The sequence below is a fragment of the Acipenser ruthenus genome, chromosome 28 (genome assembly GCF_902713425.1).
Source record: "Acipenser ruthenus chromosome 28, fAciRut3.2 maternal haplotype, whole genome shotgun sequence".
Taxonomy (NCBI): Eukaryota; Metazoa; Chordata; class Actinopteri; order Acipenseriformes; family Acipenseridae; genus Acipenser; species Acipenser ruthenus.
In genome coordinates, this window is record NC_081216.1 from 18206256 (window position 1) to 18220757 (window position 14502).

Here is a 14502-nt window from a genome sequence, read left to right on the forward strand (position 1 = left end):
TTGTTTGCATAGGGGATAATTTATATATACAGTGTACCGCTCTGGATTTCACCTACCCTCTATCCTTGGTTATCCATTGATTATCCCTAAAAATAAGTTGATGATGCAATCCACTCTCTGTGGTGAACATAACAACTGCCTGCAGTTTTCACAAATGTTATCTAAATTTATCAGGCAAACCACACATTATCGACAACACATTGTTCCAATGATTGCCCTTTCCTCCCTCTGTAAGAAGGTTCATTCAATTCGTGGTAGGAATGGTCATGCTCAGGGCAGGTTGAGTGAGCATGCAGGGCACAGAACAAGACAAGAGGCCACAAGTGCTGAGGGTCAAAATCCTGAAATTCTTTTAAAAGCAAAGATAACATTTTAACATTGGGGAGTGAAGAACCAATATGAAGTTAGTTTAAAAAAGAAACAATAGCAAAAGGCTAAATTATTTATTATACATTTTTTGTTGTTGTAAATGTAATAATAAATCATAAAAAGATAAGTGAAGCTTTGACCCATCAGCATCACCTGAAACTCCCAATTCTACATACAGGTTTGCATGTACTGTAATTAAGGTTCAGTTTAATTCCAGCAAGAACACATCTCAGTGTGCATCCAAGACTGGCAACATTGGATAGTCAAAATGTAGCTCTACAATCGATTAAACTGCTGATTTTGTAGACATTTCTAGTTTCTAGATTGATGCAGTCTGAGATCATGCCCCTACATGTATGTATGGATTTAACACACAAACATTTATTTTTTTGTTGAAGTGTCAAGTTCTTAGCACAGGTAAGAATTTGAAACTTTCAGGGCTCTGGTTTGAACCAGAAGTATGGAGTCACAGTAACAACTGCAGTCAAGTTCATTACAAAAAGGTACATTTGTACAGAATGGAGATATTTCACAGGAAATCTTGGGTAACACTTAACAGCTATTGCATTTTTGGAATACCTTTACCCTAATGTTTACTTGGCATTCTCCTAGAATAAGGAAGATGCATACATTATGTTAAATGTCCACAATATCAGACTTTCAAAATATTTTCCAGTCTTCCTGAAGGGCATTAGAACATTTTTTCTAATTGAAAGAAAATAGGAGGATATTCTTGCCAGTTAAATTTTTAAAGTTGTGACAGGTATTTGTAGGATAGACACATTTACTGCAGTGTCCACAATCAAGTTAAATTTTACTATTTTATTGAGGTCTGTCTCTTCTATAGTTTAGACTACTTTTCAGCCTGTAATATACAAGGTACGATCCAGCAACCACTTACTGCATTTAGGAGGTTACAAATGTTACTTTCAAGCTTTATTACAGCTCGGAACACAAAACACAAAAAGGGTTAAGCTAGACCATGAAACAAGAGGAAATCATCATGCAACTCGTATTAGGCAAGAACTTAAAAGGAATTTTCCTCCATGTGCACAGTTCAAAACAACAAATATAAACAGTATTGATTCCATTAACTTGGGAAAATTGTATGCAAAGGTCACCCAACAACTAGCTGCATTAACAGTTGTAAAGAATAAATAAATAGTTGCTTAAAGTTGTGTCGTGGCACTTGGAGCAAATCTTCTTTAATGGGTTTAAAAAAACAAACAAACAAACAAACAAAAAAAAGATTATGGGGACACTGCACCTTTAGTGATACATTTGGTGACAAAGCCAACTTGTAAGGATGATAAACTGTATAAATGATAGTTAACAGTGCAATTAGAGTTCATTTACCAAAGTTCATCATGCATCGCGCTTAAACATAAATCTAAACACCTGAATTGAAACTGTATGTAAATAAATGGTATTACATATGCATTAAACATTTACAAACAAAAGTAGAAGACCATTTATTCTTGGAAAGAAACTATCTCCTTCAAGTATCCAAAACTGTTAAATAAGTACAAGGTGTCACATGATTTACATGGTGGACAACTGCATTGCCCTTACTTTTATTCCGTATACTGCTACCCCTGTATACATAATGCTCAAATATCAGCAAACTATTTACAATAGTTTGTTTTTTCTCTCTCATTTTTATTTTTAAATAAATCAATTGGAATTCCAACCAACATATGGCTACTAACAAAACACAAACAGTACATCTGTGACAGAATACAGTGTAAAATGGACAAAACCCAGTGGGAAAATCATTCAACAAAAAGATTCAAAGCTGCAATTTTCTGCTGGTGTTATGAACATGAACATAAACATATATTAAAAAAAAAATCCTGCTGCCATTATGAAACCTTCCATTAAATGTCAGGTATAAGAGCACCTTAATGCTCCTTGTGTGTTTAAAAAGTTTAGGGTAGCAACATTATGTTTTCCAATGTTTCTTACTGGATAGATCAGTTTTAGCCTTTATTCTACAACACAGCACAGGCTCTTTACAGAATTGCACATAAGGCTATTAAAAAGTACAATAAAAATATGAACAGATCAGACATAGGAAGAGTTATTATACTGTACACTTTCTACAATATCAACGTCGGTAATGAATAAACAATGAAGAAGTGCCATCACTAAAATTTACAGAAAAGTCTTTTAATTTTTCTTTTTTTTTTAAATCAAGAAACAGTTGATTGGAAAGTTAACTTATGTACATTAAGGTCAGGCTAAGACCTTCAGCTTATGCATTGAGCCTCAATGACTGGTCTTCTCTCCTTCTAGAGGAAATGTCAATGTCTATAGAATCTTTTCCAACAATAAGTCTAAGCCTTTTAGCTGGAGGAAGAGGAATAAAATCATCATCAAATTCCTCATCATAGTAATCTTCCTCCTCTTCATCTTCAGATGAAGATTCATCATCTGCTTCTTCTGTCCCGTCTTCTACATGATCGTACATTTCACCGCTTTCACCTAAAGAAATGCTATTCTTCCTCACGTCCTCTGAATGCAACTGGTTCACCCCTCTATCGTCGTCTTCCCGTTTTAACTGGATTTTAAGTTTTGTCGGATTACTGCTTGATCCTGTGTTAAAACCATTATTAAGCTTTGCTACATATGAATTGTTTTTATCTTTTTCGTGATCTTTGCTAAATTTGATGCTGATCTTTGAAGAATTCACCAATTCAGTTTCCGGTTCATTCGTTTTACTGCTGCTGCTATCACGGCGTCTGCGCAGTGTAAGTTTAGGAATCCCTGAACTGTTCTCAAGGATCAGCTGTGCGTCGTATCGCGTGATTCTTCGTTTCTTTTTACCTTTTCCAACTGTTCGGCAGCCATCTTTGCTCTTGTCCACAGTGATTAATGTTCCCCCATTGGATGCCCCTTTGCATTCCTGATGCCTATCAGGGATGTTCAACAGCATTTTCCCACAATCACCAATGTCACTTGCACATGATGGGCTCATTAACTGATGTACACCTTCCTGAAAAAAAGCATCACTGAATGAATCTGTCTCTTCTAATTTAATTGTTCTCTCTTGTTTTACTTGCAGACTCCTCCTGCGTAAGCACGCTCCGTTTCTCTGGAAGTTATTCTCCAGTTTAGGCAAAGAGTCGTTCAATTGAATTCCCTGCGTCATACACATATGTTCCTCGAAGTCCGTTGGCTCACTTTTTATTACCACGTTATGGTCACTGTGACTGTCCAATATATTTGGTTCAAGCTTAAGGTCAGAGGTCGTCTTAGAAGTCATCCTAGTTCTTGTAGACCTCCTTGTACTATAAGTGCAAGATAAAGTCCCATCATATACAGTAGCACCTTTTATACAATGGTGTTTGTTTTCTTTTGCAGCATGCCTTGTCAAGCATCCACTTTCCCCCTCCACTCTGACTGGTCCCCCTGTTTCTGTCTCATTTTTTACTGGTAAGTTTTTATAAAGAACAACCTTGGGCTCCTTAAGAACCAAGCTCCCCATGTCAAGATTCCTTGAGGAACTCTTTTGCTCTGGCCTTTGCCTTTGACTTCTTAACCTCAGTTTAGAGTGTGAAGGCTTTGTGGGCTTGTTTTTTAGTCTCTTTGGTGCCCTGGAATTACTAATATGACTTTGTTTTGAAGATGAGGTAGAAGTTCTTGATAATGACTGTCTTGTCAGTGTCCTGCTTTTGCTGAACTTTTTCACACCTGCTGTTTTTTTATTTGAAGCTAAAAAAATAAATAAAAAAGGAGAGAAAAAAAAGCATTTAACTTCAATAAATGAAACACACTAAGATACACTACCATAACATTTAAAAGATAAATGAGCAGAACTCTTTTACAATACAAGTAAAATTTCAAACAGATCAGTTATTTTATTCTAAACAAAAAACATTTAATTGCATTTTATTTATTTATTTTACAATCAACAAAGAAACTGGTATGCTTTTATTCTATTGTTAAGTAAAAAAAAAAAACACAAAACAACCAACCACACAACACTACTGACACTTTTTCTGAATTTTGTTTTACTTGCAAAACTTACATGTGTGTGGGTTTTCCTGAGTGTTATCTGCATCAGTATGGGAGCTGACAGACTGGTTGTCCGAGTTTTTGCTGCTTTCCCTTAACTTCTTTAGCCTGTTCAAGCGTTTGTCTGTTTCTCTCAGTCCATACTTGCTATTGATTATAGGAGCAGGGACTGGCAGTCCAACTTTTGATTTAAAAGCACCTGTGCCACGCCTGTAAAAACATACAATTGATTTTAGTACAGGAAAAAGAAAGAATATAAATGCTTTTATTACAAAAACTATTTTTAACAAAGCTCCCTTTGTAGTGGTAGATACAGGAACACTTTGTGCTACATGAACCTGGAGGACTTGCATGTTTAGTTCCACTTTTTTAGAACACATTTGATCTGGATGATCATGTACAGGTGTTTAAGTAAAATTAAACAAATGTATACAGTAGATGGACCTACTGTGTTCAAATTTAGATTCATAATAGATATCAATTCAGTGAACACAAACAAAACATAGATGGATAGAATTGTTGATTTTATCACCTACCTTTCACAAGTGTGGCATTCACAGAATTCATTGTTTTCACCAAAGAAGCCATCCCCATAGTAACAAGAAATTTCTTCACCAGGTTCAATATCTCGTAGAACCTTCACACATGCTGTATCACGTCCAGTTGAAACAAACTACAAAGGAATGTAAACATTACCATCTGATTTCAGTTTACAATGTGTATTTATATTACACTATTGCTTGCAAAAATCTTTGGACACCAAATAAAACCTTACCTTGCAGTCTGGTCGGCAGTCTGGAAAGACACAATAATTTGTATTACTCAGTGCACTAGCTATTAAACTTTCAACAGTAAATGTATACTTGATGTATACCTTTGCAAAAGATCATTTATGTTTAGTTTAATTTTTGAAGAAATGAATTCCCCAGGATCAGCACAGATGACCTTTATAGTAATGTAAGATTGTGATTACTCCCAATGCATAGCAGTTTGAGGCATTCCTATTATTCTATTTCCAGGGTGCGCCGGCATCTATGCAGTGGTAGTAGCTAAAGATCATACAGGCGTTGGGAACCAGTGAATACATTTATCTGGCTCTTAAAATTCAAGTCAAGTGACATGAATAAAAATATCTACAGTAGGTTTTGTTGCTTTTTTTCAAATGGGCAATTTGCAGGGCAAACTCAGTTAAAATTGCCTGTCTCCTTGAGCTAACCAAGCTATGTAGTTTGTAGAGCTATTCTTTAGTAACTCACTTTAAGCACTACATATACTGCAGCATAATACTGTACATCTGGATATTATTAAATCCTTTTATGTTTTATTTTTTTTTATTTTATTTTGTGGACAATCACTTTTGTTTGCAGACAATCAGAAAAAAATCCCTTTAATTCTAGAACTGATGGAGGTTCCAATATTTGACACATGTTTTACACTGCATTGTGGAGCGTAACCCCAATCAAATACATTACAACAGTTACGCTGTCCATTCATACAACTATTTAGCATACCATGGTTGATAAATGCAGCGGGACCAAGCCACAACTGAGCACAGTTCTTCCTTGTGGAATACATGACACTGAAGTCATTTTCTCCATGTCTGAGCAGCATGTTCTCTTCGCTCTCCGACAGCTCTGCGATACAGCCGACCAGAAACTCGATCTTGTCATTCCGCTTCCTGTTGACAGAATTTACAAAGAAATATAAATAAATAAATAAATAAAAGGTGTCAGGATTTTCATGTTTAGGTATATTTTGCATGGATCCAAGTACAGTGTGCCCTTTATAAAGTTAGTCGTGAGCCATAATTCCGAGACCATGCTATTTGTGTTCTGCTTTACTACAAGAATGAAAAGTCCTAGTGAAATGGCATTAAGGGGCTAATGGGAGCCACAGCCATACTACCTTGTGACCTGTTTTGCAGTATAAAGGGTTGTATTATAAAGGGGGAGCACTGTAGAATGTAAAGACCCAGCAATCAGATTATGGAACAGAGATTTTGTTTATTTGCTTAATGTTTTTTACTGTGTTGGCTTTGATACAACGTATGTAAATTCATGAATTCCAAAGGTACTTACCACTCTTTTGTTGCAACAATTTTAGCTCCATTTTGCTCAGATGAATACCGATTGCAGGGCAAAATTTCAAACCCACTATCAGCGGCAAACATTCGTAAATAAATGAATACCTGAGCAAAAAAAAAAACATTAAGTGCTGTAACAATAATGAAACAGATATTACATACCTTAATGATTGGTTCCATAGACCCCTAGCATTTATTAGCACTATCCAATGCTACAGAGTAAGGTAGTTCACAATTGCTAACCAGGGTCTGTGAAACCAGTCTGTGTAAATTCAAGAGTGCTTACATGTTCTTTGAATAACTTTTCCTGGATCTTAGTCTTATGGAGGAAGTAGTGTCGGGCCCAATCTCCTGCAGTCAAAGCTCTGAAAGCTTTCTCCAAGCTATCATGCTTTTTAAAGTATTCTATCACCTCCTTCAGTTCTTCTTGTCTTCCTTTAATAGGTCGGAATCTAGGAAAATATACATTTAAGTGAGTGATGAGAAAAAATGCATTTCTCATACAAAATTACAATAAAGTCTTATAAATATTCACAGAAAAAAATGTAACTAGGGAGTGTAAAATGCAAAACTGTTCTGGGATATTAATAGGGTTAAACCGGGTTAAAAACCCATTAGTGACTGAAATTTGATTGCATTATAAAATAAAATCAGTGCCCTTTGAACCTAGTTTTTGAAAGAAGGAACTGAAATCTTCATTGTAAAACTAAAGACAAGACATACACACACACAGGGTCAAAGCTCAGCCACAAAAATACAAACCTGGTGTTCATTTTATGGGTCTGGAAACCTAAATAGGGATCAAGAATCAAACTGGTTGCAAGATCATCATTTTCACACAGCTCTTTGGCGGTCATTCCAGAGGAAGGTACGTATCGCCTTTCTGCTTCAAGGCTTACCCCACTAAAACCTGTGGGGCCAAAAAGAAAAACTGATTAATACACATCATACCATATATATTATTTGTCTGACCTACAGATGCAGTTCTTTGTTTATTTTGGGAATGTTCTTTCCCCCTCACAGCTTTCTGAGCGCACCTCAATCCTGACCTGAATATCCTTTAAATCAGTCCTGGGTCTCTCAAGCAGTCTGAAAATGATGCCAAATTGTCTGGTGGTTTAGTTATCCATAGGAACCTAGGTAACACCAAAAACCGCATTTATTTAATTTAAAGACAATCTGGATTTGAACCCATGTCTGGGTAATAAAAGCTAGTTTCCCCACTTAATCGTCCCCTACCAGGAATGAAAACTCCACTAGGTGAGTCAGGGCAGCAGCATGACAACCCCACAGTAGCTGTCTAGCAAGCCCAGCTTCAGGGTCAGTACCACATTTCCCACCCACATACATCCTTTCCTTTAAGAGATTTAAGAAAACCACATAATGTGCATCCCCGCTGTTGGAGACTAGACCTCATTACAATGCAGTATAAATTGTGAAATGGTGTGACCAGAGTTATCACATTCTAAAATAAAGATAACGCTACAGTTTCTAATGCATTCTTTATCAGAAAACACACTCTGACCTGCACATTTTCCCAGCAGATGTATATGGATGTATATAGAAAATAAAAAGTTCTGAAGCAGTTATAAGATGACTGTACACATGCAAAACCTTTACAATGCTCTCTGGTCATGCCACCAAAATCTGACATCTATGAAACAGAAAAGTAAAGCACAGGCAGAGACCCTGAATTCAACTTTCAAAGAATATGGATGATTGTGTGTAAATGGTGTATTTAGTTTAGTTCTTAAAAAAAAATTCATTATCATTTCCTAATGGAGTCCTGGAGATGTTGGAGTGGAGGTGTGACGGAGGAGCAAAGCGACCTGCCTTACATGGTTCATTACTTTTGCTGTTCAGTATATTGTCTCCAATACTACAATGACTACAGCAGAACTTCAACAATCAGAATCACAAATTGGAGAGATGACTTAAGAAGATTTTGGGCCATGGGAGATTCCATCGCTGCATATGTTTGCAAGAATCCTTCCCTAACTGTAAAGTTACGATACCTTTAATATTGATGTACAAAAACGTATTGTGCCCCAACTTAGTAAAATTACACAAGCAGGTGAGAAATCAGTAAATGACAATATGAAGTACATAATATCACTTACGTTTACTACATCGTCTGCTGCTTGGGGAGCTTTTGCTGTGTCTTATGTGTGCCCTTGGGGAATGTTGCAGCCTAGATTGATTTTGATTATGCTCACTGGAGAACCTGCTTCCATGTCTCCTGCCATTTACTACCATGTTCTTGGAGTCTCCCAACCACTTCATACCAAAAATTCGCCTGAGCTAGTAGCATTTAGTCTCCGTCTTAAAGAAGCCCAGTAGAGTGGGATCAATAAATCCAGGTATTTTCCCTGCAAACAAAAAAAGGCAAGAAACAAACAGTGATACACAGACAAAGGACATAAAGAGATTGGAGATGAAATGAGTACTAATGCTGCAAGGTTTTGAAAAGTCTATTCTCTCCTCACTGGCCATCTGTTTAGATAGGTAAGCTAATGCTGTACACCTCTGTCATGACTTGAATTTCATTTTTGTGTGCTGGGAGGATATCCCCCCTATGGTAGGGACTCCAAAATTTTAGGGGGGAATGGAAAAAGAAAAGGCACTTTTGTATATAAAAAACTATATATATTTCACTGCATCATCATTCACACTGGTGTTGCTTTAAAATAAGCTGCTTTCAGGAGACCTACAGCTGTTCAGCACTGCGAGACAGAGCACTCTCCATTGCTTTTGCCATTGCCGGACGTGCATGCAGCAGAAGAAAAAGGTGCTTTTCTTTTTAACCAGCGCTCCATTTCTTTTTTTAACTCTTTACACTCAGCCCTATTTCTGCCTGTTTTTCATTGTTTTCATTTATGTATGTTTAACTACTGGACAGTTTGTACTGCATGCATGCAACATATCAAAATGAAAGGCCACAAAATTCCGTTTCATATTATGTAAGTTGCAACAGGATCAGGCATACTATATGTGGTAGAGACGAGAGTATATGTATAAAAAAAAGTTTTTCTAAAATAATCAATGTTTGGTCACTGCTATATATATTGTAATCATAGATGGCTAAAGAAAAAAAGAAAAAAAAAAAAAAAAAAACACTGCACCATTGAAAATCAATATGAAATTAACACGGGGGGAGCTGAGCTTCTAAGCTTTCCAACGATACTGCCCCTTTCAGTCTAACTGCTACAATGACGGAGCAATAGGCTCAAAACGAAACCTAAGCTGTGAACTCTGTCACATGATGAGAGGCTTAACTACAGGCGATCGTAGTTCCGGCTAGGAGTACCGCATACACACACTGCCCAGAGTCTGTACTTTTAAACAAGCTATGAACCAGGTAGGTGGCTTTTACGGTGCCTGAGTAATATGTGCAAAAACTTTGGTGCCTTGGCGCCCCAAAATGAATGGGGCAAAGTTTTAAGAGTTAAAGCGAAAGTCACCGCTTGCAAACCACCACCTACATAGACCTAATATCGTCTTTTTTTTTTTTTTCAAAACTGTTTACTTACCGCAGCGTACTGAGTTTCATATGAGAAATCACATACGAGAAAAAGTCTTGCGGTACTTAAAATATCCAGCACTACTTTTATTTATTTAAGAATATAAGAAAGTTTACAAATGAGAGGAGGCCATTCGGCCCATCTTGCTCGTTTGGTTGTTAGTAGCTTATTGATCCCAGAATCTCATCAAGCAGCTTCTTGAAGGATCCCAGGGTGTCAGCTTCAACAACATTACTCGGGAGTTGGTTCCAGACCCTCACAATTCTCTGTGTAAAAAAGTGCCTCCTATTTTCTATTCTGAATTCCCCTTTATCTAATCTCCATTTGTGACCCCTGGTCCTTGTTTCTTTTTTCAGGTCAAAAAAGTCCCTTGGGTCGCCCTTTTAGAATTTTGAATGCTTTAATCAGGTCACCGCGTAGTCTTCTTTGTTGAAGACAGAATAGAATCAATTTTTTTAGCCTGTCTGCATAAGACATGCCTTTTAAACCCAGGATAATTCTGGTCGCTCTTCTTTGCACTCTTTCTAGAGCAGCAATATCCTTTTTGTAACGAGGTGAACAGAACTAAACACAACATTTAGATGAGGTCTTACTAATGCATTGTAAAGTTTTAACATTACTTCCCTTGATTTAAATTCAACACCTTTCACTATATATTCAAGCATCCAGTTGGCCTTTTTTATAGCTTCCCCACATTGTCTAGATGAAGACATTTCTGAGTTAACATAAACTCCTAGGTCTTTTTCATAGATTCTGTCTTCAATTTCAGTATCTCCCATATGATATTTATAATGCACATTTTTATTGCCTGCTTGCAGTACCTTACACTTTTCTCTATTAAATGTCATTTGCCATGTGTCTGCCCAGTTCTGAATGCTGTCTAGATCATTTTGAAAGACCTTTGCTGCTGCAACAGTGTTTGCCACTCCTATTTTTGTGTCGTCTGCATCTAAATCATTAAATGTAGATTATGAATAGCAGAGGACCTACTACTGATCCCTGTGGTACACCACTGGTTACCTCGCTCCATTTTGAGGTTTCTCCTCTAATCAGTACTTTCTGTTTTCTACATGTTAACCACTCCCTGATCCATGTGCATGCATTTCCTTGTTTGAGAATTCATCTTTTATGCAGGACTTTGTCAAAAGCTTTCTGGAAATCTAAATAAACCATGTCATATGCTTTGCAATTATCCATTGTCGATGTTGCATCCTCAAAAAAATCAAGCAGGTTAGTTAGACACGATCTCCCTTTCCTAAAACCATGCTGACTGTCTCCCAAGATACTGTTACCATATAGGTAATTTTCCATTTTGGATCTTATTATAGTTTTCATAAGTTTACATATAATAGAAGTCAGGCTTATTGGTCTGTAGTTACCTGGTTTGGTTTTGTCTCCCTTTTTGTGGATCGGTATTTTAACCAGAACTACTCAGAATGCGGCTCATAGTACTTTCGTCACTGACACCCACTTCCTTCGGTTGTAGCTTTTCAGGCATTCTAAATTTGGTGAAAAATACAGCAACTTGGCGTCTTAAAATATCTCTGCGGGATTTTCCCCACACTGAAATTTGCAGATATGCGGGAGCAACTTGGAAAATGCACGAATCCCGCAATCCTGTGCTGAATTTCAAGCCCGGCCTCTGTTTAATACAGCCCAGACCATGTTTAAATCTTTTTGAGACAAAAAAGGAGTGACACAAAATCAAGACTTTTTAGCCAACTTGTTTACATGACTTCAAGAGAAACCAACAAGCATCTCAAATAATTAAACAGGGTTTAAAAACATTAGCCTATGCTATTCGTCACCAATATGTGGGGTTTCCGAAAGAAGGGTTTAATAAACACTAAAAAACAGAAAGTGGACATCTTTGTATTTCTAAAACATTCCATCCAGACTGCAATACATACAAACTGAGAACAGAAAAATTCAGGACACAATTTTAGCTTTACTCCTTGTTGTCTTCAGGATGCTACAAAGCTATGTTCTTGTTACTCTGTACACTTATCTGGGCATTGAGATCATTAACAAAGTGTCATGTGATGCTCTTAAACAAATCCCCAAAGGGATTGGACTCTGATTTGTACATATAATACATTTTTAAATGTGTGAGGTATTATCCCATATCATGCAGTATATGTTGGGTAAGAAAACCTATTTTAAATTAACTATTGATTATTCCACATTTTAATTTATATGGGTTTTCTTAACTATTTGGCATCTCTGAAAGTATTTCACAGCCCACGTAATCTAGATCAAACAGTGTCTTTCAGTAGGAATACTTTGGTCATTCACCTGCTACTGCATGATTAAAGGGAGTGCAACAAATTCCATTACTATTTTCTATTTTATCTTAAATAGCAACTTTTTACCTGCACAGAACCCATAGCATATGTGCCTAACATTTTAATAAATAAACTCTGTGTTTATTTTTTTTATTATTAAAAAAATGCAATGCATTTTCTTTCAGTACCTTTGAATATCTACCTGTAGCTTTAACTTGAATTTTATCACATGACAGAACAGTACCAATAGATGGAGCAATAATACATACAGAAGCTACACCCTGTCTTTGTGTGTTTAGTACTGCAAAATTGAATTACTTTAAAGTTACCCTGAGCATTACATATGAGAAATATTGAAGATATCCACATCTCTCTCCCTCCCTCTCTCTCCCTCCCTCCCTCTCTCTCTCTCTCTCTCTCTCTCTCTCTCTCTCTCTCTCTCTCTCTCTCTCTCTCTCTCTCGGATCATTCACTGACTTAAGTATTTTTACAAATGTTCATGAAATGGTCCTGTTGCAACATGCACTGTGTACAATGTAAAAAATGCCTGCCTTTGAGAAGTAGACCATCTTCACTGCATCTAATGAACTACTGAACACAGTACAGAATTCCAACAATATATCATCACAATGACAGTTGAGTAACCTTGGGGTATTTAGTCAACTTATCATAAAAAAGGGGGCAAACCATTTCATGCTGTGCGAATAGTTTGAGAGGGTTTACCTGACCCCATGAGGAAAAACAGAGAAATTACAGTTCAACATACAATACGATTGCTGCACATTGTTTTGTTTTTTATTGATCAAATGCTGCCACCTTCTGGATTCTGCAGCCATTGTCTTATTTGACCAGACAATCAACTATAACAAATAACAAAAGTGCACTTAAAATCTGACATAAAACAAAGTACGTTAATTCAGAAGCCGTAGCGCGTGCATCATGAAAGTATATAAACACTGGTAGTTTGAACGGGTCGCGGGTTCAGTGGTCGGCGTGGTTTGTCTCTTTAAATGTCGCTAAATGTATTATTTATTTACACCTGTCAATATATATATATATATATATATATATATATATATATATATATAACATATATTTTTGATGAGATAAAATTGTGGATGCACGTTGAATTTCAACTGAGAAATTAAAACCGGTATCTGCCATGTTTTAAAAGGTATTTCCAATTTAAGGTGTGTTTTTAAAAAAATAAAAAAATAAAAAATCCCACCAAAGTATCAGGCCTTTTATACACATAAACTCATCTCCATGACACACTCAGCTCCATCCACCACGACCCAGCCAAATCTTCACCCGGAAAAAAGTAGTAAATACGCCACAGAACTATCTGGTCAGATGTATTTTGTAAAAATACTCACTTTTACCTGTCTCCTGAGGTGTGGATGGTCCGTCCTAGAGGGCCGGAATAGCCATTAAATCCCGTCTAAAAAAATCCAGAGGAAACAAAAATTTCCAGAAAATTAACATTAAAATTCAAGATGGCGGCCAACACAGGAAAGGAGAGAAGGGACGCAGCACCGCTCTGCAGGCAAGATATAGACCCTGCGAAAACTCGCATGATGATCAATCGCTGAAATCGACATCTGGTTCCAAAATTATTCTCATAAATTCACATTAACACAAAAACATCTAGTGGTGGTGAGAACTGCATGCAAAGTTAATAGCACTCTAAATGCGTTTAAAATCATGGTCGGAGATATACATAAAGTAGTGCAGCGAAAACAAAACCCGTTCCCTTTAAACCTTTCGCTCCCAGAAGGCACCGAGTGAATCCGCAGGCGCTTCACGGGGAGAAGTTTGTGGGTTGATAAGATAAATATACATGTCTATCCCATTTGCGTTGGATACATTTATTTTAAATGTATATTTACATTAACTCAGTTACTACACCCTTTGTAGCGCTGTAATTTACAAACAGTCAAAGCAGGATCCACCAAAAAAAATAAATAAATAAAAAAAAAAAACTACCGAGCATCTTTGCTATATTAAAGAACTATGAATATCCCTACCCACACAATTTTAAGTGTCATTATTTACATTATGCTACAGCTTGTCCGCCACACTGGTAATGTTAAAAAGGCAAGACATTTGGCACACATACATTTTAAAGTGTGATCTATTGAAGAGCAACATTATTTAAAATTCGGTTTTAGTTTTGTTTCATGATCCATTTTTAAATTACAAAAAATAACTGAGGACAAAGCCTGGT

At 36.6% G+C, this 14502-nt stretch overlaps 1 protein-coding gene across 4 annotated transcripts; it reads right to left on the minus strand.

Annotated features, from left to right (window-relative positions):
- Positions 1-2346: 2346 nt before the first annotated feature.
- LOC117435056 (histone-lysine N-methyltransferase KMT5B-B-like) lies at positions 2347-14067 on the minus strand. Of its 4 annotated transcripts, none has more exons than XM_034057950.3 (10): positions 13658-14067; positions 8590-8838; positions 7232-7379; positions 6756-6921; positions 6465-6574; positions 5898-6064; positions 5162-5181; positions 4923-5059; positions 4400-4596; positions 2347-4083 (listed from the first exon to the last, which is right to left on the minus strand). In XM_034057950.3, exons 2-10 carry the CDS (start codon positions 8750-8752, stop codon positions 2624-2626), a joined length of 2568 nt encoding a protein of 855 aa, XP_033913841.2. In that variant the 5' UTR covers positions 8753-8838; positions 13658-14067; the 3' UTR covers positions 2347-2623. The 4 variants fall into 4 exon arrangements, with proteins under 4 accessions (XP_033913841.2, XP_033913839.2, XP_033913843.2 ...); XM_034057948.3 differs by having other exon boundaries at positions 13652-14067; XM_034057952.3 differs by lacking the exon at positions 8590-8838.
- Between the last annotated feature and the right edge of the window lie 435 nt (positions 14068-14502).